Source organism: Zingiber officinale, chromosome 4A (genome assembly GCF_018446385.1).
Source record: "Zingiber officinale cultivar Zhangliang chromosome 4A, Zo_v1.1, whole genome shotgun sequence".
In the NCBI taxonomy this organism is placed as follows: domain Eukaryota; kingdom Viridiplantae; phylum Streptophyta; class Magnoliopsida; order Zingiberales; family Zingiberaceae; genus Zingiber; species Zingiber officinale.
In genome coordinates this window covers 10,451,849-10,475,313 of record NC_055992.1, presented here as the reverse complement: position 1 = coordinate 10,475,313, position 23,465 = coordinate 10,451,849, and the positions used below count along the sequence as shown (strand labels likewise).

General features: G+C 44.1%; 2 protein-coding genes across 2 annotated transcripts; both read left to right on the top strand.

Moving 5' to 3' along the window:
- Positions 1–13,386: 13,386 nt before the first annotated feature.
- LOC121972233 lies at positions 13,387–14,169 on the top strand. The gene is made up of 3 exons (XM_042523927.1): positions 13,387–13,398; positions 13,440–13,641; positions 14,078–14,169. The coding sequence occupies exons 1-3, from the start codon at positions 13,387–13,389 to the stop codon at positions 14,167–14,169; spliced, it is 306 nt and encodes a 101-aa protein (XP_042379861.1).
- A 1,105-nt stretch (positions 14,170–15,274) lies between these two features.
- On the top strand, positions 15,275–21,869 carry LOC121969529 (WD repeat-containing protein 43-like). Its single transcript, XM_042519670.1, has 13 exons — positions 15,275–15,416; positions 15,846–15,993; positions 16,089–16,232; positions 16,320–16,435; positions 17,306–17,460; positions 18,287–18,375; positions 18,498–19,026; positions 19,218–19,394; positions 19,953–20,134; positions 20,289–20,368; positions 21,192–21,315; positions 21,398–21,472; positions 21,544–21,869. The coding sequence occupies exons 2-13, from the start codon at positions 15,898–15,900 to the stop codon at positions 21,730–21,732; spliced, it is 1,956 nt and encodes a 651-aa protein (XP_042375604.1). The 5' UTR covers positions 15,275–15,416; positions 15,846–15,897; the 3' UTR covers positions 21,733–21,869.
- Positions 21,870–23,465: the final 1,596 nt, after the last annotated feature.

Genomic DNA, 23,465 nt, shown 5'->3' with positions numbered 1-23,465 from the left:
CCTAAGTTATACAAATCTTGAGTGATTAACCAAAGCTAACTCAAGAAAAGTATAATATGGATTTTGTCCAATTGGTACAAATTGCCTACCTATTTATACAAGTCTTGGACGATTAGCCAAAGCTAACTCAAGATGAGGTATAATGTGGATCTTGTCCCACTAGAATGTCTTTGCTTATGAATTTAGAACTAGTAGTGACTTGCTTCTATCAAGCTTTAGAATTTAGTGGGAGAATTATTTAATTAAAGACCTAATTAAATGATCGATATATGATACTAAGACCTGCATTTCACTATTTTAGATTACCATGCCGTCAAGTACAACAAATATCCTGTCTTTGTGATCTGTCCTTGATAAGGACAAACTCAATGGAGCTAATTTCCTGGACTGGTATAGAAACTTGAGAATAGTCCTCAAGCAAGAACGAAAACTGTATGTCCTAGAGTAGCCTATTCCTGAAGCACCCCCTGCTAATGCCACTAGAGCTGATAGGGATGCTTACAAGAAGTATCAAGATGACGCAGTAGATGTGTCATGCCTCATTATCGCCACCATGAACTCTGAGCTTCAGAAGCAACATGAGAACCTGGATGCTTATGATATGGTTGAACATCTTAGACAACTATATCAAGGACAAGCAAGGCATGAGAGATTCGAGATCTCTAAAGCACTGTTTCAATGCAGAATGCAAGAAGGAAGTCCCGTAGGGCCTCACGTGCTCAAAATGATCGGGTATGTGAAGAATCTACAAAGGTTGGGATTCCCACTAGGCCAAGAATTGGCCACTGACCTTATCTTGCAGTAGTTGTCTAACAGTTATAATCAATTTGTCATGAACTACAACATGAATGAAATTGATAAACCACTGCCTGAGATGTTAAGCATGTTAAGAACTCCTGAAATCAACCTTAAGAAGGCAAAGCCTAGTTCCATTCTGATGGTATCTAAGGGCAAAGGGAAGTGGAAGCCTAAAGGTAAGGGTAAGACCCAAGCCAAAGGCAAGGGTAAGGCTAATGCACTGAAACCCAAAGGTGGGGTTGCTAAGGAAGGAACCTGCTTCCACTGTGGTGAGACCGGACACTGGAAGAGGAATTGCAAGGTGTACCTAGAGGAACTAAAAAGGAAGAGAAGTGAGACCTCTACCGCAGGTATCTATATTATAGAAGTCAATCTATCTATTTCTTCTTCATGGGTATTAGATACCGGATGTGCATCTCACATTTGTACTAATGTGCAGACACTGAGAAATAGAAGATTATTGACAAAGGGTGAAGTGGACCTATGAGTAGGCAATGGTGCAAGAGTTACTGCTGTCGCTGTAGGAACCTATTCCTTATCTTTACCCACTGGGCTTGTTTTAGAACTAGAAGAATGTTGTTATGTGCCTGCTTTAACCAAAAACATAATCTCTGTCTCTTGTTTAGACAAGAAGGGATTCTCATTTATAATAAAGGACAAATGTTGTTCTATTTATTTAAATGATATGTTTTATTGTAGTGCACCTCTGATAAATGGACTCTATATTTTAGACTTTGAAAACCCGATCTATAACATAAATACCAAATGGTTCAAGTTGAATGATCTGAACCAGACATATCTCTGGTGATCCTGTCCGAACGCTAAATCGATGGACGCTGGGCACGTGGCGCTCTTCCAACCGATGACGTGGATCTATGACCAGATGTATGGATCTCCGGCGAACCTGCAAGGAAGTCAGGCCGGGAAGGGGTTCCCGACGACGACCCTCTGACGCTTAAGTCAGACAAGAGGAAAATGAGAGTGGCTTCGAAGATGTGAAATCGCGTGATTGCGTACCTCCGCCGAAGTCTGAGGGCTCTTATATAGAGCTGTGGGGAGGCTCAGATACACCTAACGAGGCGTATACGTGTCCTTTGCCCATACCTTAGCATGGGCTTACCAGAGAAGCATGCCTAACACCATACTGCTACAGTCCGAGAACCTCTCTGATGGGACAGCAGAACCTTCTGTCGTAAGATTTTGCGTATGGTTTGATCGTTGAACATGCCGATTGTCAGAAGATGTCTCCTAATGTCCCCTTGTCCTTTTGTCTCTTCTTTCCCCGCGCCGAGCATTCATCCGCTCGGCAGGCATCAGTCCGACCGGTGAGATTCCACTCCACGTTCTTCGGTCGGCTGAGACGGTTCCTCCACCATTGCTGCTTTACGCTTCGACCGAGCGGGCTGCTCGCTCGGCCCCGCGACCCTGTTCACCATGAGCGTCGGAAACCCAACTCCCCATCGGGCTGTCTTTGATTCCGCTCGGAGCCTTCCGGCCGGTCGACCCTACTCCTCTCCGATCGACCATTTAACTTTTGACCTCTACGTGTCATTGACTCCCCTCAAAGGGGGTCCCGCGTCCGTACCGCCGGATCACTTGCCTCCCCTTCAAGTCTACTCGAAGGAGGCGATTAGTCCGACTGACTGGACCGTCAGTCACGCCGAGTGGCGTCTATAACTAATTCTTCCTCCGGGGCCGAGGGTAGCTATAAGGTCAGTCAACGCCAACATTCCTCGGATCTCTTCGAAGTTTGCGCCAATCTCCATCATTAAGGCCGAGCACGCGCTCATTAAATGCGCTCCAGTAGCTGAACGACATGTGGCGATGCTGCCGTCATCGTACGACGGCGGCGTGGTGTCCGACGGGATCTAGGCGGTTCGAAATGGATGGCCCGATGCGTGCTTCGGTTCCCGTGACCTGCATCCGACGGTGGAGGCCGCTCGGGCCCAACCCTATAAAGCCTTCGCCTTCTCCCCAAGCCGCATCTTTGCCTTCGCGTGCTCCCCCGTAGCTTCCTTTGGCGTTTCAGTGCTCTGGTGATCTCGTTGCTACTTCTTCCGGTGACTCCGTGTTCCTCCTCGATCTCTATTTTTCTCTGTAAGGCTCTTCTTCTTTCCTATCTTTGGTTTTCTTTGCGTTTCTTTCCCGAGTTTTGGTCCTCTGGGCGCTGTCTCGCTTGTTGTCCTCTTCTTTCTATCATCTGCCTTTTGTGGTTTCGTCTGTTTAGACAATGGCTAGCTCCTCTCAGCCTCAAGACCAATCCCTCGGCCCATGGTATACTACCATGGAGTCGCGCTTCGATCGGCGCGACGCTGATATTCTGATGGACTCTTTTGAAATCCCTTCTGATTTTGAACTTATCTTACCCTCCCCCTCCGCTCGGCCACACAAGCCGCCGCGCGAAGCTTTCTGTGTTTTCCACGACCAGTTCGTAGCCGGTCTGCGCTTTCCAATCCATCCATTCATCGTTGAAGTTTGCAATTTTTTCGACATTCCGCTCGGAAGCCTAGTCCCTAACACTTTCCGCCTTCTATGCGGCGTCATCGTCTTGTTCAAAATCCACAACATCCCCCTCCGACTGGAGGTTTTCTATTATTTTTATTATCCTAAACAATCCGAGCTGGGCACATACATGTTCCAGGCTCGGCCTGGTTTAATTTTCTTCAATAAACTGCCCTCTTCCAATAAACATTGGAAAGAGTTCTACTTCTATCTTCGTCTCCCCGAGCGGGCCGCTTTCCGAACCTAGTGGCAGGTCAGACTGCCAATCTCCCCAGAGCTCAAAAGGTTCAAGACTCGACCGGATTATCTGAACGCTGCCAACATGTTAGCCGGTCTGAAGTTTGACATCAATAAGTTTCTGCCTGAAGGGGTGATGTACATATTCGGCCTGAGTCCGATCAGGACCCCCCTTTCGAGCGGCTTTGGTAAGAATTTTACTTGCGTATTTGCTTTGATTGCTAACTGATTTTCTCCTTTTTCCTTTGCAGTGGACATCGTCATGGAGTCCGTGATGGCCGACATTTTGAAGAGGAAAGCGGCGGCACTCGAGGCCGCAGCTGCCAAAGAGATGGAGGTGCTGGGCATTGAGCCGGTCGGCTCGCACGAAGGAGAGAGCGACACGAATGCGGGGGAGTCGGCCGCTCAGGCTTCTCCCCCGGAGCCGACGGTTGGCATAACTTCCAGCCGAGGGCCTTCCGCTCGGGAGGAGGGCTCCGCTCAGGAGGAAGAGCGTCCTCTTCGACAAAAGAGGCGCCGAGCGGAGACACCCCTGCGATCGGCCACTTCCGCGGTGCAGCCGTCCGATCGGGCCACCGCCGATTCTCGCGGCAAAGCCCCAGCGGTCGAGGTGATTTCGTCCGATCGGACCCCATCCCAGCTGGATGCATCCGCGGACCCCCTCGAGGCCATTCCCGTCAGCGTCCTTCTGCCCGCTCCCCGCCAAGTTCAACGTTCGGCAATTTTGTCCCAGATGTCTGCGTCGACCTCCGATCCTTCTCCAGCTTCCGCTCAGACGACTCCCGGACGGCACCGTACCATCAGGGTCTCCCTGCATCTTCCCACCGAAGAGCTGTTGCTCGAGTCCGCTCGGCCAACCGCGCCCGAGAACATGATCACAATGAAGGGGCCCTTGGCCGAGATGTGGGCCGACGCTCGGGCGCGCGTCGCGATGATTCCGCTCAGCAACCTGGCCAACAACCACATGCAGCAGGCCATTGGGGTAAGTATGTTTTCTTTGAAGTCTTTTACGTATTCTTTCCGATCGTCCACTAACAATCTTGCTTATGTCAGCGATGGGTGGAGGAGATTGCTGTCTCCAACCGTCTCACCATGGTGGATGAGGAGCTAAAGAGGTTGAGGGCTTCGGGTGGCCTGCTCGGCTCTCAAGGCCCCTCATACGCCGAGCTGCAGAAAGAGCTCAAAAAGACCCAATACCTGTTGGCGGCTGAACAAAAAAAGGCGGCCGATCAGGCCCATACCCTAGACGAGCTCGAGCGACAGGTCAAATCACGGGACCGCAAAATAAGCCTGGCAACCGAGCGGAAGAACACGGCTATCGCCGATCTAGAGAAGAAGAATGTCGAGGCTCGGGGCCTGGAGCAAAGAGTCAAGGAGCTGATGGAGCAGCTAGATGGTGAGAAGGCAAGCCGCTCGGCCGAGGCGATTAAACACAAAGATGAATTGAAGGCATTGCAGGAGTCTCTCGAAGCTTCTCAAGTCGCCTTCAAGGAATACCAAGAGGCGGAACCTCGTCGAGTCGCCACCCTGAGGCTGAATTACATCCGCTCGACCGAATTTTCTGAAAAAGTGTGCGAGCGGATGTATAATGCTTTTGAGCTTGCCATCACCGCTACAACGGACTGCTTGAAGTCCAAGGCTCAGCTTCCCGACTCCACAACTATCCCGGCCGAAGATTATGTGGCGCTTCTCTCCTCCATCCCAAAGGACATTTATGATTTTCTTGAGTAAAAGTCTTCATGTAATTAGGCCGCTCGGCCAAAACTATCCTTGTTTTGTAATTCGGCCGCTCGGCCTTAATTTCTCTAATGATATGCTATCATTTCACCTGCCTTTTCTTTTGCTAATCAATACGCGTGTCGTCCGCTCGGCTCACCAAACACCGTTCATGTTCCCGTACTTCTCCCCGTTATTCGCCTCTCATCCCACTTCTCTTGTGTTCGAAAGGGATTTTTTACGAAGTATTTTGCATAGCTGGTCCGCTCGGCTGAATATATCCTGTTTTGCAAATGAACTTTTCGCTAGATGTTCATGAAGTACTTATGGTTACTTGGCCGATCGGCCAAACGATTCACAAGTCGACTTCTTTATTGTCTTCTTTCGACCGGAGTATTTATAGTCGCCGGCGCGACTCTCGATCTTTAACGTTGGAGCTCGACGGTCTTCCGGCCGGAGGGTTTATAGTCGCCGGTGCGACTCTCGATTTTTAACGTCGGAGCTCGACGGTCTTCCGGCCGGAGGGTTTATAGTCACCGGCGCGACTCTCGATTTTTAACGTTGGAGCTCGACGGACTTCCAACCGGATGGTTTATAGTCGCCGGTTCGACTCTCGATATTTAACGTCGGAGCTCGACGGTCTTCCGGCCGGAGGATTTATAGTCGCCGGCGCGACTCTCGATTTTTAACGTCGGAGCTCGACGGTCTTCCGACCGGAGGGTTTATAGTTGCTGGCGCGACTCTCGATTTTTAACGTCGGAGCTCGACGGTCTTCCGGCCAGAGGGTTTATAGTCACCGGTGCAACTCTCAATATTTAACGTCGGAGCTCGACGGTCTTCCGGCCGGAGGGTTTATAGTCGCCGGTGCGACTCTCGATTTTTAACGTCGGAGCTCGACGGTCTTCCGGCCGGAGGGTTTATAGTCGCCGGCGTGACTCTCGATTTTTAACATCGGAGCTCGACGGTCTTCCGACCGGAGGGTTTATAGTCGCCGGCCGACTCTCGATTTTTAACGTCGGAGCTCGACGGTCTTCCGCTTCGGCTGCCGATTCCTTATACTTGCGCTAATTTTTCGATTTTTTACTCCTGCATTTTAAATATACAGCCGAACGGAAAATATACAACATACATTACATTGGCGCACCTTTCACCCCGCCCGGTAAGGCTGGAGGTGGTTTGCGCTCCATGGTCGATCCAGTTGTCGTCCGTCTTCATCCTCTAGATAATAGGCACCCGAGCGGAGCTTTTCGATGACTTTGAAGGGGCCCGCCCAAGGAGCCTCCAGCTTGCCAACGTCCCCGACCGGCTTTACTTTTTTCCACACTAGGTCGCCAACCTGGAACGCTCTAGGGATCACGCGTCGGTTGTAGTTCTGCTTCATTCTCTGCCTGTACGCCATAAGCCGGACGGACGCTTTGGCTCGCTCTTCGTCGATCAAGTCCAACTCCATGTTCCTCCGCTCGGCGTTGTCATCATTATAGTTCTGGATCCGGACGGTCTCCACGCCGACTTCAACTGGGATAACTGGTTCGCCGCCATACACTAAATGGAACGGCGTGACGCCCGTTCCCTCCTTTGGAGTCGTGCGGATAGCCCATAGGACGCCCGGCAGCTCGTCCACCCAGCTTCCTCCCATATGGTCGAGCCGAGCCCAAAGAATGCGAAGAATCTCCCGGTTGGCTACTTCGGCTTGACCATTGCTCTGGGGATACGCCACGGAAGTAAAATGTTGTTCGATGCCAAACTTTTGCACCATTCTTCGAGCTGCTTCCCGATGAACTGTCGCCCGTTATCAGATATGAGCCGGCGAGGAACGCCGAACCGACAGATTATATGCTGCCAGATAAACTTTTTGACCATCTGCTCGGTAATCTTGGCCAGTGGCTCAGCCTCCACCCATTTGGAAAAGTAGTCGACCGCCACCAGTAGAAACTTCAGTTGACCGATCGCCATAGGGAACAAACCCACAATATCCATTCCCCACTGATCGAACGGACAGGATACCGTAGACGCTTTCATCTCCTCTGCCGATCAGTGGGAGAAGTTGTGGTACTTCTGGCAGAAGAGGCACGTCGCGACGGTCCGAGCGGCGTCTTCTTGCAGTGTTGGCCAGAAGTACACAGCCAGCAGGATCTTCCTAGCCAGCGATCGTCCGCCCGGATGTCCTCCGCATGATCCTTAGTGCACTTCCTGGAGTATGTACGCCGCGTCTTCCGAGCTCACACATTTCAAAAGTGGGCGAGAGAAAACCTTCTTGTAGAGTTGGTCTCCAACGAGTGTGAACTGACCAGCTCTCCTCCTCAATAGCTGGGCTTCCTCCCGATCGGAAGGTGTAGCACCCGAGCGGAGAAACTCCATGATGGCTGTCCTCCAGTCGCTCGGGAATGTGAGGCCTTCCATCCGGTCGATGTGCGCCACCAAGGATACTTGCTCAATTGGCTGTTGGATGACGACCGGTGATATTGCACTTGCGAGTTTAGCTAACTCATCTGCCACCTGGTTTTCCACTCGGGATATCTTCTGGATAATAACTTCTCTGAAGTGGGCCTTGAGCTTTTCGAAGGTCTCAGCGTAGAGCTTGAGCCGAGCGTTGTTAATCTCAAAAGTGCCTGAGAGCTGCTGGGCGGCCAGCTGAGAGTCTGAATGGAGTGTCACCTGACCGACACCTACATGCCGAGCTGCCTGCAAGCCGGCTATGAGGGCCTCATACTCCGCTTCATTATTGGTGGCTTTGTAGTCCAGCCGAACGGATAGGTGCATCCGTTCTTCTTGGGGAGAAAGTAATAGCACACCAATCCCGCTCCCAAGCCGAGTAGACGACCCATCCACAAATATTTTTCACATAGCTTCGGGCTCGGGATTTTGCACTTCGGTAACAAAATCTGCCAAGGAATGCACCTTTATCGCCGACCGAGGTTGATACTGAATGTCAAATTCGCTTAACTCCGTTGTCAATTTGATGAGCCATCCGGACGCTTCTAGGTTCAGCAGCACTCTTCCCAATGGGCTATTTGTCCGGACAATGATTGTATGTGCTAAGAAATAAGGACGAAGTCTCCGAGCGGCAAGGACCAAAGCAAAAGCCAGCTTCTCGAGTCCAGTGTAGCGAGATTCAGCGTCTTTTAGAATATGGCTCAAGAAGTACACTAGTTGTTCTTCACCGCTCGTCCTCACTAATGCCGAGCCTACTGCCCGCTCGGTTGAAGATAAATAAATATAGAGCGGCTCACCTACAGCTGGCTTGGCTAGCACGGGCAAGGAATTCAGGTATATCATCAGCTCCTCAAACGCCTGATCGCATTCCTCGTCCCAATGAAACTTAGTAGTTTTGCGCAAGATCTTGAAAAAAGGGAGCTCCGGTCGGCAGTATTGGAGATGAATCTTGACAACGCAGTTATCCGACCGGTCAGGCGCTGTACTTCCCTTAGATTTCTTGGGGGCGGCATATCTTGCAACGCTTTTACCTTGCTGGGATTTGCCTCTATGCCCCGCTCGGTCACTATATAGCCCAAGAAACGTCCGTCTTTTGCTCCGAACAGACATTTCTGAGGATTCATCTTGACTCCATACTTCCTCAGCGTTTGGAAGGTCTCCTCCATGTCCGCAAAAAGATCAGCCGCTCGGACGGACTTGATGAGAATATCATCCACGTATACTTCTAAATTACGTCCGATCTGCTCCTTGAATACTTTGTTCAACAAACGCTGGTATGTTGCTCCTGCGTTCTTCAATCCGAACGATATTACATTGTAGCAGTAAGTGCCGTCGGCTGTGACGAAGCTGACCTTCTCTTGATCTTTTCGGGCGAGCGGCACTTGATGGTAGCCCTGATAGGCGTCTAGCATGCATATCAGCTCGCAGTCGGCTGTGGAGTCCACCAGTTGATCAATCTGGGGCAGAGGGTAAAAATCCTTTGGGCATGCTTTGTTGAGATCCCTAAAATCGATGCAAACCCTCCACTTGTTGCCCGGCTTGGAGACTAGCACTACATTTGCGAGCCAGCTCAGGAACTGGACCTCCCTTATATGGCCGGCCTCCAGGAGATTCTCGACCTTCGCTCGGATGATGGCGTTTTGTTTGGCGCTGAAGTCCCTCTTCCTTTGCTTCACCAGCCGAGCATCCGGTCGGACGTGAAGCTCATGCTGCGCTATACTTGGTGAAATTCTCGGCAGCTCATGCGTTGACCAAACGAAGACGTCGCAGTTTCTCTGGAGACATTTGATCACCTCCTTTTTCTGGCTTGCCTCCAGATCGGCCACAATAAATGTGGTGGCCTCCGATCGGGTCAGGTGAATCTGCACTTCCTCTTTTTCTTCATAAACCAAAGAGGGTGGTTTTTCGGTTATGACGTTCACCTCGATCCGTGGCGTCTTCCGAGAGGAGTTAGCTTCGGCTCGGACCATCTCGACGTAGCATCGCCGAGCTGCCAGCTGGTCTCCTCACACTTCTCCAAGTTTATCTTCAACCGGGAACTTAATATTTTGGTAGAAGGTGGAGACAACCGCTCGGAACTCACTGAGCGCCGGTCGTCCCAAGATAACATTGTATGCTGAAGGAGAGTCGACCACGACGAAGTTGGCAGTCCGTGTCCTTCTGAGCGGTTCTTCTCCCAGCGAAATAGCCAGTCTGACCTGTCCAACCGGCAGAACTTCATTGCCTGTAAACCCGTAGAGGGGGGTTGTCATGGGCAGCAACTCGGCTCAATCAATTTACAGTTGGTCGAAGGCCTTTTTGAATATAATGTTGACCGAGCTTCCTATATCGATGAAAATGCGGTGAATAGTATAGTTAGCTATTACCGCTTTAATGAGGAGGACGTCGTCATGTGGCACTTCGACTCCCTTAAGATCCCTGGGTCCGAAACTGATTTCGGGCCCGCTCGCCCGCTCTTGACTGCAGCCGACTGCATGGATCTGCAGCTGCCTGACACTTGCCTTCCTTGCTCTGTTGGAGTCACCTCCGGTTGGTCCGCCAACGATGATGTTGATTTCGCCGCGGGACGTGTTGCTTTTGTTTTCTTCCTCCCGTGCGAACGACCTAGGCCGCTCCTTAGATACCCAGGGATTGTCCTCGTGCCTCTGAGGATGATACCGCTCGGGGGACTGTCGTCGATCGGCTTCACGGTGTCGCTGTTGCCTGTCGGATGATGGCGATCGACGGTGGCCACTCCGGGGAACGGGGTGGGCGATCAGGGGAAGGCTTCGGCAATCTCTTGTGTTATGCGTGTCAGTCCGGTGGAACGAGCAAAATATGGGGGTCCATACCTTCTTCTTTGGTTTGGGCCGCTCGGCAGCTACCTCTTGGATGCCATGGGACCTCGCATGGTGAGAGCGGACTGCTTCGGTCCGCCGTCCTCTGGGCGGCTCCTGTCGAGTGACAGCCTTCCGCTCGGCAGGGGCTAGCCGCTCAGTTGGAACTTCTTTTCTTCGGGCCGCTTGTGCTTCCTCCACATTGATGTATTCATTGGCCCGGTGTAACATATGATCGTAGTCTCGGGGCGGCTTCTGAATGAGTGAACGGAAGAAGTCACCGTCCACGAGGCCTTGTGTGAACGCATTCATCATCATTTCTGAGGTGGCCGTTGGAATATCCATGGCCACTCGGTTGAATCGTTGGATGTATGCTCTGAGCGACTCCCGGAGCTCTTGCTTGATGGCGAATAGGCTGACACTTGTCTTCTGGTAACGCCGACTGCTTGCAAAATGATGGAGGAAGGCTGTGCGGAACTCCTTGAAACTTGTAATGGATCCGTCCGGCAGCCTTCGAAACCACCATTGCGCCGATCCCGAGAGGGTGGTAAGGAATACACGACACTTTACTCCATCTGTGTATTGATGTAGGGTAGCCGTGTTGTCGAACTTACCCAGATGGTCGTCTGGGTCGGTGGTTCCATTGTATTGCCCGATCGCCGGTGGAACATAATGTTTTGGTAGAGGGTCCCGCAGGATGGCCTCTGAAAATTGCCGGTTGATCCGCTCGGGGGAGGCATCCGTGCGGGGAGCCTTGCCTTTTCTGTTGTCTCGAATGGGCGCCTCGTCGGACGAAGATCCTTGGTCACGATTAACTGTTGCGGCTTCAAGAGGTGTACGAAATAGTGCCCGATGAAATGGAACTGTGGATGGTGGTGCTTCCGCTCGGCCTCCCGACGCGGACGTCGCTTGTTGCTCCATCCGCTCGGCTTGCGTCTTTTGTTTCTGTTGTTCCGCAACCTTAGCTGCTCTTGCCTCGATCAGAGCGTCGAGCTCCTCCTGGGAGAGCATCACGGCGTGCTGTCGTCCAGCTTCGTCCATCTCTTCCGCTCGGATGTAGGTGCGTTCCCACAGACGGCGCCAATTTGATCCTGTCCGAACGCTGAATCGATGGACGCTGGGCACGTGGCGCTCTTCCAACCGATGACGTGGATCTCTGACCGGCTGTATGGATCTCCGGCGAACCTGCAAGGAAGTCAGGCCGGGAAGGGGTTCCCGGCGACGACCCTCCGACGCTCAAGTAAGACAAGAGGAAAATGAGAGTGGCTTCGAAGATGTGAAATCGCGTGATTGCGTACCTCCGCTGAAGTCTGAGGGCTCTTATATAGAGCTGTGGGGAGGCTCAGGCACACCTAACGAGGCGTATACGTGTCCTTTGCCCATACCTTAGCATGAGCTTACTAGAGGAGCATGCCTAACACCATACTGCTACAGTCCGAGAACCTCTTTGATGGGACAGCATAACTTTCTGTCGTAAGATTTTGCGTATAGTTTGATCATTGAACATGCCGATTGTCAGAAGATGTCTCCTAATGTCCCCTTGTCCTTTTGTCTCTTCTTTCCCTGCGCCGAGCATTCATCCGCTCGGCAGGCATCAGTCCGACCGGTGAGATTCCACTCCACGTTCTCCGGTCGGCTGAGACGGTTCCTCCACCATTGCTGCTTTACGCTTCGGCCGAGCGGGCTGCTCGCTCGGCCCTGCGACCCTGTTCACCATGAGCGTCGGAAACCCAACTCCTCGTCGGGCTCTCTTTGATTCCGCTCGGAGTCTTCCAGCCGGTCGACCCTACTCCTCTCCGATCGGCCATTTGACTTTTGACCAATACGTGTCATTGACTCCCCTCAAAGGGGGTCCCGCGTCCGTACCGCTGGATCATCTGGCATTGTCGCTTAGGTCACATAAATGAGAGTCATATATCACAATTCCAAAAGGATGGACTTTCGGACTCATTTGATTTTGAATCATATGAGGTATGCGAATCTTGTCTTCGAGGCAAGATGACGAAGACTCCATTTAGTGGACATGGCGAAAGGGCTAATGATCTGTTAGAACTCATACATACTGATATATGTGGCTCTTTCAGAATAGCAGCTAGAGGAGGCTATTATTACTTCATTACCTTCACTGATAATTTCAGTAGATTCGGATATGTGTATCTGATGAGACACAAATCCGAATCCTTTGAAAAGTTCAAAGAATTCAAGAATGAAGTACAAAACCAACTTAGTAAGAGTATTAAGATGCTTCGATCAAATCGAGGTGGGGAATACCTTAGCCAAGAGTTTCATGACCATCTCGTTGAGTGTGGGATCATATCTCAACTCACTCCACCTGGAACACCACAATGGAATGGTGTATCAGAAAGGAGGAATCGTACATTATTAGATATGGTATGATTGATGATGAGTCATACAGATATTCCTACTTCCTTCTGGGGACATGCTCTAGAGATGACTGCTTTCACACTTAACCGAGTTCCATCCAAGGTCGTCATAAAGACACCATATACGATATGGACAGGGAAGAGTCCCAAGCTGTCTTTTATGAGTATTTGGGGTTGTGAGACTTACGTTGGACGACAAGTCTCAGATAAACTAGGACCTAAATCAGATAAGTGCTATTTTGTTGGATATCCCAAGGAAACGAAGGGATATTACTTTTATAATCCCATGCATGACAAGATGTTTGTTTCCAGAACTGATGTATTTCTAGAAAAAGAAAATTGATGATTAAAGAAGGAATGAATCTAACAAAAGAACAAAGAGGAGATATGATAAATGCAGATAATAGTTCTGATCCTGGTGATGATAAAAAAACAAAAGATGCAAAAGAAGATGAGAAGAGTATACAAGCTAGTATTGAAATTGCAATCATTTGGTCTCAATGCTTGATCACGTATACAATCTACTTTTATACAACATGTATGTTTCTTTTAGGATGAATATCTCAAGGCGTACTACGAAGCTATATTAAAGAGGCAGAAAGAACAGGAAGAAGCTTTAAGCATACAACAAGGGATAGAAAGAACTCAGATGCAAGATGATGGTGTTTCTGAAACAGAACGCCAAGTGGGGAAGAAAGCTAAACGACAAGTTTATGAAAAAGATATTGTGGAGTGGGAAGATGCTCCAACTTCCGGTTTGTCCATTCTCATTCAGTTTCAGTGTCATTCAGTTCTTTCAATTGAGTGCAGTAGTGACAAACTCACATTACATATTTGACACACAAGCGCGCGCGCGCACACTGTATGTTCAATCGTTTGTTCTAGTAACGATACATCATACATGTTTGTGTGTGGGATCACATAAGATAGACCATGCTGACTTAGCTCTAAGCAATTAAATCTTGAATCTTTTTTCCTGCATGGATTTGTTGTGGGCACTAACAATTCTACTTATTGATTAAATAAGAAAGTTGCTTATTTTTCAAGTGGAGGTCTCTCTAAAATTATCATTTGACAGTGATATTGAGATACTTACATATTGTATCTGATCTCACTTCATCGAATGATTGCGTCTAACATTGAAATTCGATACTATTGTCTCATCACGTTTCTTTGAAATGTTAATTATAGGTTCAGGTGAAAAGTATGTACTTGCGGACTTGAACATGGAGGCGACTGAATCCGGTGATGAAGAGGACGACATCGACTGGGAGGAAGGCTGAGGTACATATCTCAAAATGAAGGAAACTAAATCTTGTTTGTTCTATCATCTCTTCTCCCAGCACTAGTGTTTCTGTAATTGTCAATCTTATGTGGCATTTCTTCCAACAAGTTGGATGGTAGAACATCAAGTTTGTGTTAGATTGTGTACCTTTTGGCTGGTTGTCTAATTGTAAATGTAATGTTAGCAAGTCTATTGTCAAACTACATTGACAAATTACACTGTGGTTTTTTTTTTCTTCATCAACAATTACTTGGTCTCGGCTTAATATCTATTTTATTAATAAATATAATATATTTTTTAACTTAAATCTTTGTTTAAAGATCAAAATTATTTAATAACACATTTATTGAAGCGGTGTATTCTATTTTATGGTGATAAAAGATGAATACGCTCGTCTCAAGTGTTCCCATCAATTCGTCTCAAAATTAATACGAAGGAGGTAAATTACAAATGATTACTAACTTTTGGAACATAAGAAAAGTATTTATCTGTATTTTTTATTTCATAGGACTAGGGAGATTATACAAATCATTAACAAGAATGTAATTTTAGATACATTGGATGAGTTCGGGTTGAACTAAGAATATTATAAAAAAATTAATTCAATCTGAATTTGAACTCAATATGAAAATCTTAAATAGAGTAACTCGAATAAATCGGCCAATTCATTTTTTTTCTATAATTTTTAATTTTATTATAATATTTTATAATTATTATATTACTATTTTATTATTGATTTTTATAAAATATTTTAAAATTTAAAATTTAATTTAATTTAACCTATAAAAAAACTCGGATCCTAAATCTACATCGATCCATAAACCTCTAACTCGAATTCAATCCGATGACTCAGATCGGATTAGACTTGACGGGTCAAATTAATTTTTACACCCCATTCATTAATGATTTTAGTCATTTTTTTATATTGTTTTGGTAATCATCAAACTTTATTATTTTTTAAAATATAGTTTTTTCATGAAATATAATTTAACTAAAATTAAAAATTTGCATGAACCAGATAACAATTATTTAATCCGTCCAAAAATAAAAGATTTGAGTATAATTCCCATCGAACCGGATTCACGTGGAGGTAAACCGGGTCTAGAAGCTGGAACTGAAACCCTCCCACTTAACTCATTAATATCTCGCATTCCTCTCCCTCTTCCGGCCTGCGGCGGCGTGCGAGACAAAACGGCGACCACCGAGATCCGGCGAGATCCTCCGGCACATCCTCGTCTCTGATCGGTAACATCTCTATGCCATTGCGTCTTATTCCGTTGCTTCTCCTGTTCGATGGCCGCGCTTGTCTCATTGCCTGATATGGGGTGGACCAATTGGAAAGTCCTAGGTTTTGGATTTTTGTGGCGCTTTTCCCCTTCCCTCCTCTTTTGGGTTTCTTGTATCACGTTGGATTGAGTTTGATTGCTCCTAGGGTTTTCCAATGGTACTGAATTGGAAATCGATCTGTGATTTTCCTTTTTATGTTAGATAGATTTGTCTTCTATTCTCAAATGTGGAGAATTTTGGCTTCTTATACTCTTATTTGTATATCATAGCATGATATTGATATCTTTGTGTAATTATTTTTTTATTAATTATGTTTTTCTCACAAAAAAAAAAAAACTGATACATAGGGTTCTAACTAGGTTTTGAAACCACCTTTTGTTCTTTCAGCTGGGAGATTCTTGTTTAATCTTTATCCCATCTTACTCACTCCCATTTCAAGATGGCTCTCAACTTTCATGACGTCAGAGGTCTCCTAGCGGCCTTCAGCCCTTCTTCAGAGTTCTTTGCCATTTGTTCGGGTGACGGTCGTATTAAGGTCCTCATCTACTCTGTCATTACCTGTTTAGTTTTGTGTTTTGGTTAATAGGTTTTGTTTTTGTGCTTATATTCTTTGAATGTGTTGACTGTTAGATATGGGACACTATAAAAGGTCAGTTGCAGACGGAGTTTTCAGATTTATCGCCTTCTGATGCATCAAGCATTTTGTCTCAGCCTAAAAGTGGGCACCTTTCACTTGACTATACCTGCATGAAATGGGTTCCACTTGAAAGAAAGGTTTTATTTTAGATATTTCTGCTCATCATCCGTTAACCAGGACAAAACAACTTATGTTGAAAATTGCTTTTCTTATCTGCCTTGTAGAAAAAAAGAAAATCAGGAAGCTCCTTCTTGGTGTTGGGAACTGGGAACGGCGATGTTCTAGCGTTGGATGTATCTGCTGGACAATTGAAGTGGAAAATTAGTGACTGTCATCCTGGGTGCGAATCTCTTTGAGGATTATACTTTGACTTGAAATGTGCCTATATTGTGGTAAACTAATTGTATTTTTTTAGGGAAAGAAAAATAGTGAACAAAGTCAATGGGTGCCAGTACTGAACAATTCTTTCATTGATATATGGTCAAGAACTGTTAATGCTTTGACATTCATGATTTAGACTTTTGGTGACATTTATTATAGATCTTAGGTACAAGGACAAAGTACCATTTTTCAGTATGTCTTTTCTATATAGCTGTATTTTGTCCCGGGCTTATCATTGGACGCTTAATTGTTGACTTCTCTTTTAACCATAATCATGAGGTGCAAATATCTGTACATTTAAGCTTGGCATTTCAGAATAAGCTTTTACACATTCTTGCACTGTATCTAACTCTGCATATGAATATTGTTTTTATTAGATATTTCATCTTCATGTTTTCATGGTAAGTTTATTGAACAATTTGAAGGGTTCTATTCTGTCACTATCACTTAATTTGTTTTTAATTCTCATGCGTAAATCCTTAGATATAGGGAATAATTAGATCACTGCTAATCTTTAAATGTTCACTATACATCATAGAATATATCCATTTTGAAATATGAGAACTGATGTTTAACTTGAGCGTTCCACCAAGATTTTTTTTTTTATAATTCTTTCACACTGAATAATTTTTAATTATCTCAGTTTTTGATTGCTTGAATAAGTTAAAAGTTCGAAGCTTAGGAATGCTCCTTTAAGTTATTTCCCCTTGTTATGATTATAATCTATAAGCCTGTTCGTATTTGCATGTAATGCTTTAACTTTTGTTCTTTCAATTGCTTCTGTAATGTTTTTCTTTATTTTGTTATGATTCCTGCTAATCATTGGCAGGGGTGTGAATGCTGTTTGTTTTTCTGAGTTTCATCAATCTGTGTACACAACGGGTGTTGATGGTATGGTTTGTGAGATTGATGCAGCGAAGGGGAGCTTGATAGGAAAATTTAGGGCATTTACTAAATCAATTTCTTCTATGGCTGTTTCTGCTGGTAATGTTTAATTACGAGACAAATTTTTTCTCCTTGATATCTTTGTTTTAATAGTGTATTTAACTTTGTTTCAGTTCTGTATTTAACTTTGTTTATTGAACTACAGATATTTATTTTTGTGTATCAGAACTACATACAGAAACAATATATTATGGTATTCTAACTAATGAGGATTCTTGCAATTTGGACCAATAAAAGATCAAATCTGTTATTATTTTTTAGTGGTAAGAAATTTTATGCCAAAAGAAACTATTTTTTTGTCAATTAGCTTATTTGTCTTCATAGATATGCTTTGATTGGTTTAGATGATCCACATATTAGCTTTTGTGTTTATTTTTTTTAATCTTTCTGTTGACAAATATCATGCCAATACTGCATTTAACCTATTTTTAATTCTTTCCTAGTTTTAGCACATAACTTTGTTTTAAAATGTTGACTTGTAGCAATATCGTGGGCAAAATCCCACGTTTTATTTAATGCTTGTGTTAGCTTCTACATTTAGTTAAGGCTTGTGATAGTTGATGACAATCTTTCAAAAAGTGTATGCATACAACATTTCAGCCTGTTGTTTGATAACCCTATCGTGCATCTGCAATATGTGGTGGACGCATGTGGATGCATCATGCATGTATTCATTACTAAGATAGTTGTTGGTACAATTCTTTTCAGGTTTCGCAGTCATTTGAATTTTCTTTCAGCAACTATTTTTTATAGTCCATATCTAATACATCTAAATGTTCATGGCTTTTTTACAATGCACATGTTTTTTATAAACTTCAATCATGGGCGATTGATATTTATATGGATGAATTTATAATCTCATCAGATGGTAAAATATTGGCCACTGCATCTGGACAGCTGAAGACTTTTGGTTGTTCTGATAACAAGAAACTACAAAAGTTTTCTGGACACCCAGTATGTTATTTATATACTTGCAACACTCTCTTCCTTCTTTTACATCATGTCCTCTATCTTTTTTTCATTCATCAATTCATTACCACTTGAATTACTTAACTAAACACCAAGAAGTTATTCAGGTGGCTGTTCAGTGCATGATTTTCAGTCAAGATGGGCAATATATCATGACATCTGGAGTTGGTGAGAGACATATTGCCATTTGGAGAGTAGGTGGAGACAAAAAGCAATCTGCTAGTTGTATTCTCTCAATGGAGCATCCAGCTGTTTTTCTGGACGGCAAAGATGTACAAAAGGATGAAAAATTTGGAGAGGGGTTTTCTGTTGTGGCCATTTCTGAAGTTGGCATGGGTTATTTTTGGTATGGAAGTAACCTTGAAGAATTGCGCCATAGTCAGCCCACAAAGATCTCAGTTTTTATGGAGCCAAAGATAAATGATTTGGGCATATATGGAGCAAAACTTCTAGATACACCTAAAGCTGCTTCAGGACATGTTTTCCTTGCTTATGGTTCACTAGTTAAGCCTTCATTTCAGAAACTGTTGGTACATTATGGAACAGACATTAAATTAGATGACTCCAAAGGTGGTATTCTTTTGCCAATTGGCAGCTTTCCTCATCCTCAGAAGCCACAAATGAGGAGCATGAAAGGTACGATTTACAAAACAAAAAAATATTTAACTTCGAGTAACTGGTTTGTGTTGTTAAATACTTGAAATTTGGAAAAGGACTATTTTTTTGCAGCCTATAGTTACATAGCACAACCCTACTTTGATTTGATAATTACTACTATCTACTTCCTACTTTTATGTCTTCACAGGTGTCTTATTTTTGTGTTGTAGGAACGGTTACTGCACTAGATCGAACAAATGCAGAACATGCTGTTCTTCCAATTCCAAAGCTACATACGCATGATAAGAAGAGAAAGCATTCTGTGGCAAAATTGACTGCAGATATTGAGGATGCTATAACTGATCCAATAATCAAGGAAGTGAAAAAACAATCAACTGATAGAAGAGGTACCGTGTTTTTCCTTTTTTAATGCATAGATTATTCTTAGAACATTTGATTTTGATCCCATTAACTGTGAAATGAAATGGATGTTTTTTTTCTTAACTATGTTGTGTTTCCATACAAACTTAGAAATCTTGTGAAAATGCTCAGATAAAATAATTATAACAAATTTGTTATGCTTGATATAGTGGCAGGTAGAGTCTAATAGAATCAGTTGTCTAGTTGTGCATCAATGCTTGTGAAATAGCTAGCAGAGGAACTGATTAAATGCACTAAGAATAGGTTGTTCCATTATATGCTTCCATGATTTTAAGTTCATGTTGTTGATCTATTAGAAATATATTTAAAATAAATTTCTACGCATTTCTATAGAAACATATTAATAATTTTGATACTGATATTAATTGCATGGATGAAGTTGTGATTCTGTTAGCATTTTCTGAATTTGGAATGAATGTGCTCTTCATATATCTTGAGCAAACTCAAAAGTTTGTTGACTTTGGAATTTGACAACTTAAGTTTTTCATTGCCATCTTCAAGTTTAAAAATGTTCACTGGTGCAGTTGTCCTGCAAAGAATGGAGGAAGATACAATATGCTTAGAAGATAAGCTGAGAGAACTGGGATTTATCAGTGAAAATGATTTTTCCAAGGAAGCAAGTGATCCAAGTAGTCCTACTAGTACTTCTCTAGATCTCTACAGTGGCGACATGATATCAACTGATGCAAAGATTTCTTCAAGGAAGGTCTGTTGTGTTTCTAATGGGTAGACAGTATATTTTTTTTTTGTAATTCCTTTTCATTGTTACCGGTGGAAGTTTAGGTTGCAATTAAATAAATAAACATGTAAATTGAGATTCTCTAGATGTAACAACTGACTATAGTTTGTGCTATGAGTAGATAAGGCTGCACGTCTCGTCCATGAACTCTGCTGATGCGTACAATTTCCTTGAAGACCTTATTTCTGCTTGGAGGAAAAGGTATGTAAGGATTTTCTTTTGTTTGAACTAATGATGCTTGCAGTTGGGGCTTTGTTTTGAAAAATGTGATTCTCCCATTTCTGCGAGATTATTGACCAAATTTCAGTTGCCCCATGGAAAATTGGTTAGATTTGTTCCGACTGTAGGATCTTCAGTTATGTTTTTACTGTCTGCGCATGAATTTTAAGCAAAACAAATACTGTAAGAATTTACTTTTCAGCACACTTGAAACTATGCTCTTACCTTCATGTGTATTCTTGTGTCATGGCATATGAAGAGGTTTTTTTAACAAGATCCCAATCTCATTGATTTACTGGAACATTTTGCAGTTGTTGCCAAGTGATAAAAATAGATTATGCAAGGGAATTATAATAGCAACTATTAGCAAATTTGGTTTTTGCCACTGTGTTAAGTCAATCCAGGAACAATATTTCAATTTTTTGTTTAGATTTTCACTTGTCAAGTCGTACAATGATGATACTGGATTTGACTTGAGATTCACGGTGTTATCTGATTTAACAATTGCATTTTTAAAACAACTTAATCAATCAGAGTGGAACTTGGAAGAGGTGGAAGAAGATCAAGATAAAAGAAAATATTATAGTTACAATAATAACAACTAATTCTTATCCCACTTGTTACTCGGGTTGGCTAAACATTATAGTTAATATAATCAAAATGATTTAATAACTTAACATAGTTATTAATGATCTCATATAAAGTTCAATAGATGGATAGTCTTTATATAGTAGGATCTTAGATAGTTGAGATAAACATGGTTTGATAAAGATAATTGTGATGATGAAATCTTTTTCTTTGACAGAACACCTGGTTTAAAGAATGTTCTTCAATGGATATATTATATTCTGCTCATGCACGGTCAGTTTGTTGCAAATAAAGATTCATCAGCTGGAATGCTAGACGGTCTGCAAAGGGCATCTAAAAATGTACATTCCTTGTTTGTGTTTATTTGAGAAAACAGCAACCATTTTGAGTCGTCTGATCATTGCTTCGTCTTCTTTCCGGCAGATGATAAGGTTAAGATGTGCGTCCATCAATCATTTACTGAAGCTATCCGGTAGAATTCGACTAATCATGACGCAGGTATCATTCACATCTAATTTTCTGAACTATAAATTTGTTATCCACTTCAAAAATGGTTGGTTCCTTTTCAGATCGATAAAATTGGTAAGAAAGTATCAATGGATGAGCACCTCGGTGACGGTGTCAAAATGCTGAGCGACGACGATGATGAAGATGTTGGTTTCAGCGATGAAAACAATGAAGACGAAGAGATCGATGAGATGTTGTATGGAGAAGATGAGAGCAACAGCGATGATGACCATGAACTGGGTCAGACATGATCGCTCTCGAAGTTCTTTTTGTACCTTATTAGATGTATCAACACTCTTGAACTATGTATTTCAATGGTGTGCGTGGTGTGTATCGAAGATTGAGATTCAAAACCCAACTTCTATGAAAAATTTTGTTTAGTATACAATTTTGCGGCGCTAAAGTCTTTTTTTTATCTTTTCTTGAATTTGAATAAAAATATTGAAGAGAAAGTTATTGAGAAAATTATGATCATAAAATTATGATAAATGTGCAAAAGCGTTCAGGGCATATCTTATTGTGTCACGATTTTCAAGACTATGCCTGACCAGGTGGAGGCCGTTTAGGATGTCCTTCAGTCGAGCGTGCAGTTGCGAGGCCGTCTCTTCAGGAAATATTTTTATATTCAATAAATTGTTTAAAAGTAAATATCGTTTGTTTACCTTCGAGTCGTCGGTCCCTTCATGTAGTTTGACTAGTGAGTCCCACAATTCTTTGGTGTTGTCGTAGGGATCAACTCGGTTCAACTCCTCCATCGTGAGCCCGCACTTAATGGTGTTGATCGCCTTATAGTTCAGTTGTGTCTTCTTGATCATTTGGGGAGTTCATTCTTCTGGTTCTAGTATTGTTCCGTCCTTCGTTCGGGGAGTATAGCCTTTCAAAACTGTGAACTAGAGCTCGATGTCGAACTTTAAGTAACACTCCAGCCTATTCTTCCAATAGCTGAAATTTTTTCCTTTGAATAGTGGAGGTCGGACAGTACTGTACCCTTCTTGATACGAGTTCATCGTTCTTGCAAGAAAAAAACTAAGAAAGAAATATTTCCAAGACTTTCGTCTTGGGATTAGTAGTGCTTGAGAAGAAAATAGAGATAGAAAAATATTTCTAAAAGAAAAGAAAAAAGTTTTTAAAATGCTTTGAAAAACGGTTAAGTTATTTCAGAGCTAACGAGGCTCTGATATCATTTGATAGATCGGATGAGTACGATAGAGGGGGGGGGGGGGAGGTGAATATCGTACTCTTTTAAAAAACTATTCTTTTTATATTTTTAAAACAATTCAAGTAAGTAGCGGAAAATAGAAAGAGACACAATCGTTTTACTTCGTTCGGAGCCTAGCTCGACTCCTACTCGAAGGCTCGCGGTCCTTGACCGCACGGATGGGCAAAGTACGATAATCCTTCTTTCCGAAATCCTTGGAAAGAAGTGAATCGTACAATGGAGCAAGATAGTAACACCCTACTATCTTGCTTAAATGAAATTACAATGCAAGCTTAATTTAAATTATACCGACAAGTAAATTGCAGATGAGGCTTAGGTCGGCACTTCTGGATGATGTGGCTTCTGGACTGATGAAGACGAGTCGTTTGCAAAACATAATTTTTTGATCAGAAAAGGTTGTATATGGCCTCTGACTTCGAGCCTCAATTTATAGGTGTGATGGAGGTTCGATCGACCGATCCCTCTGTTCGGTTGACCGAACCAGCTCCGATCCCTTCCAGCTGGAGTCAGATCAGAGGCAGATCAGAGCATGGCCGTGCAAACTTGCACGACCATGCCCTCCACAACTGAAGCCAAGCAAGGAACGACCGTGCAACCCTGCACGACCATGCCCCAGGAGCCGAGCTCGAAGTTCAAACGGTCGTGCAGCTCGAAGTTCAAACGGTCGTGCAGCGCGGCCAGAGACAAGAAAGGGCATAGCCGTGCCATATTGGCACGGCCGTGCCGCCGCAACTGTGCCCTAGCCTATAAAAGGGTTTTAACCCT

What these genes read in the sequence shown, in the direction of transcription:
- LOC121972233 (XM_042523927.1), top strand. An exon ending in GGAAGATGCTCCAACTTCCG is followed by an intron (nt 13,642 to 14,077) that starts GTTTGTCCATTC and finishes TGTTAATTATAG; the next exon opens with GTTCAGGTGAAAAGTATGTA.
- LOC121969529 (XM_042519670.1), top strand. Translation starts at nt 15,898, where the DNA reads ATGGCTCTCAACTTTCATGACGTCAGAGGTCTCCTAGCGGCCTTCAGC. An exon ending in CGGGTGACGGTCGTATTAAG is followed by an intron (nt 15,994 to 16,088) that starts GTCCTCATCTAC and finishes GTTGACTGTTAG; the next exon opens with ATATGGGACACTATAAAAGG. An exon ending in ACAAATGAGGAGCATGAAAG is followed by an intron (nt 19,027 to 19,217) that starts GTACGATTTACA and finishes TTTGTGTTGTAG; the next exon opens with GAACGGTTACTGCACTAGAT.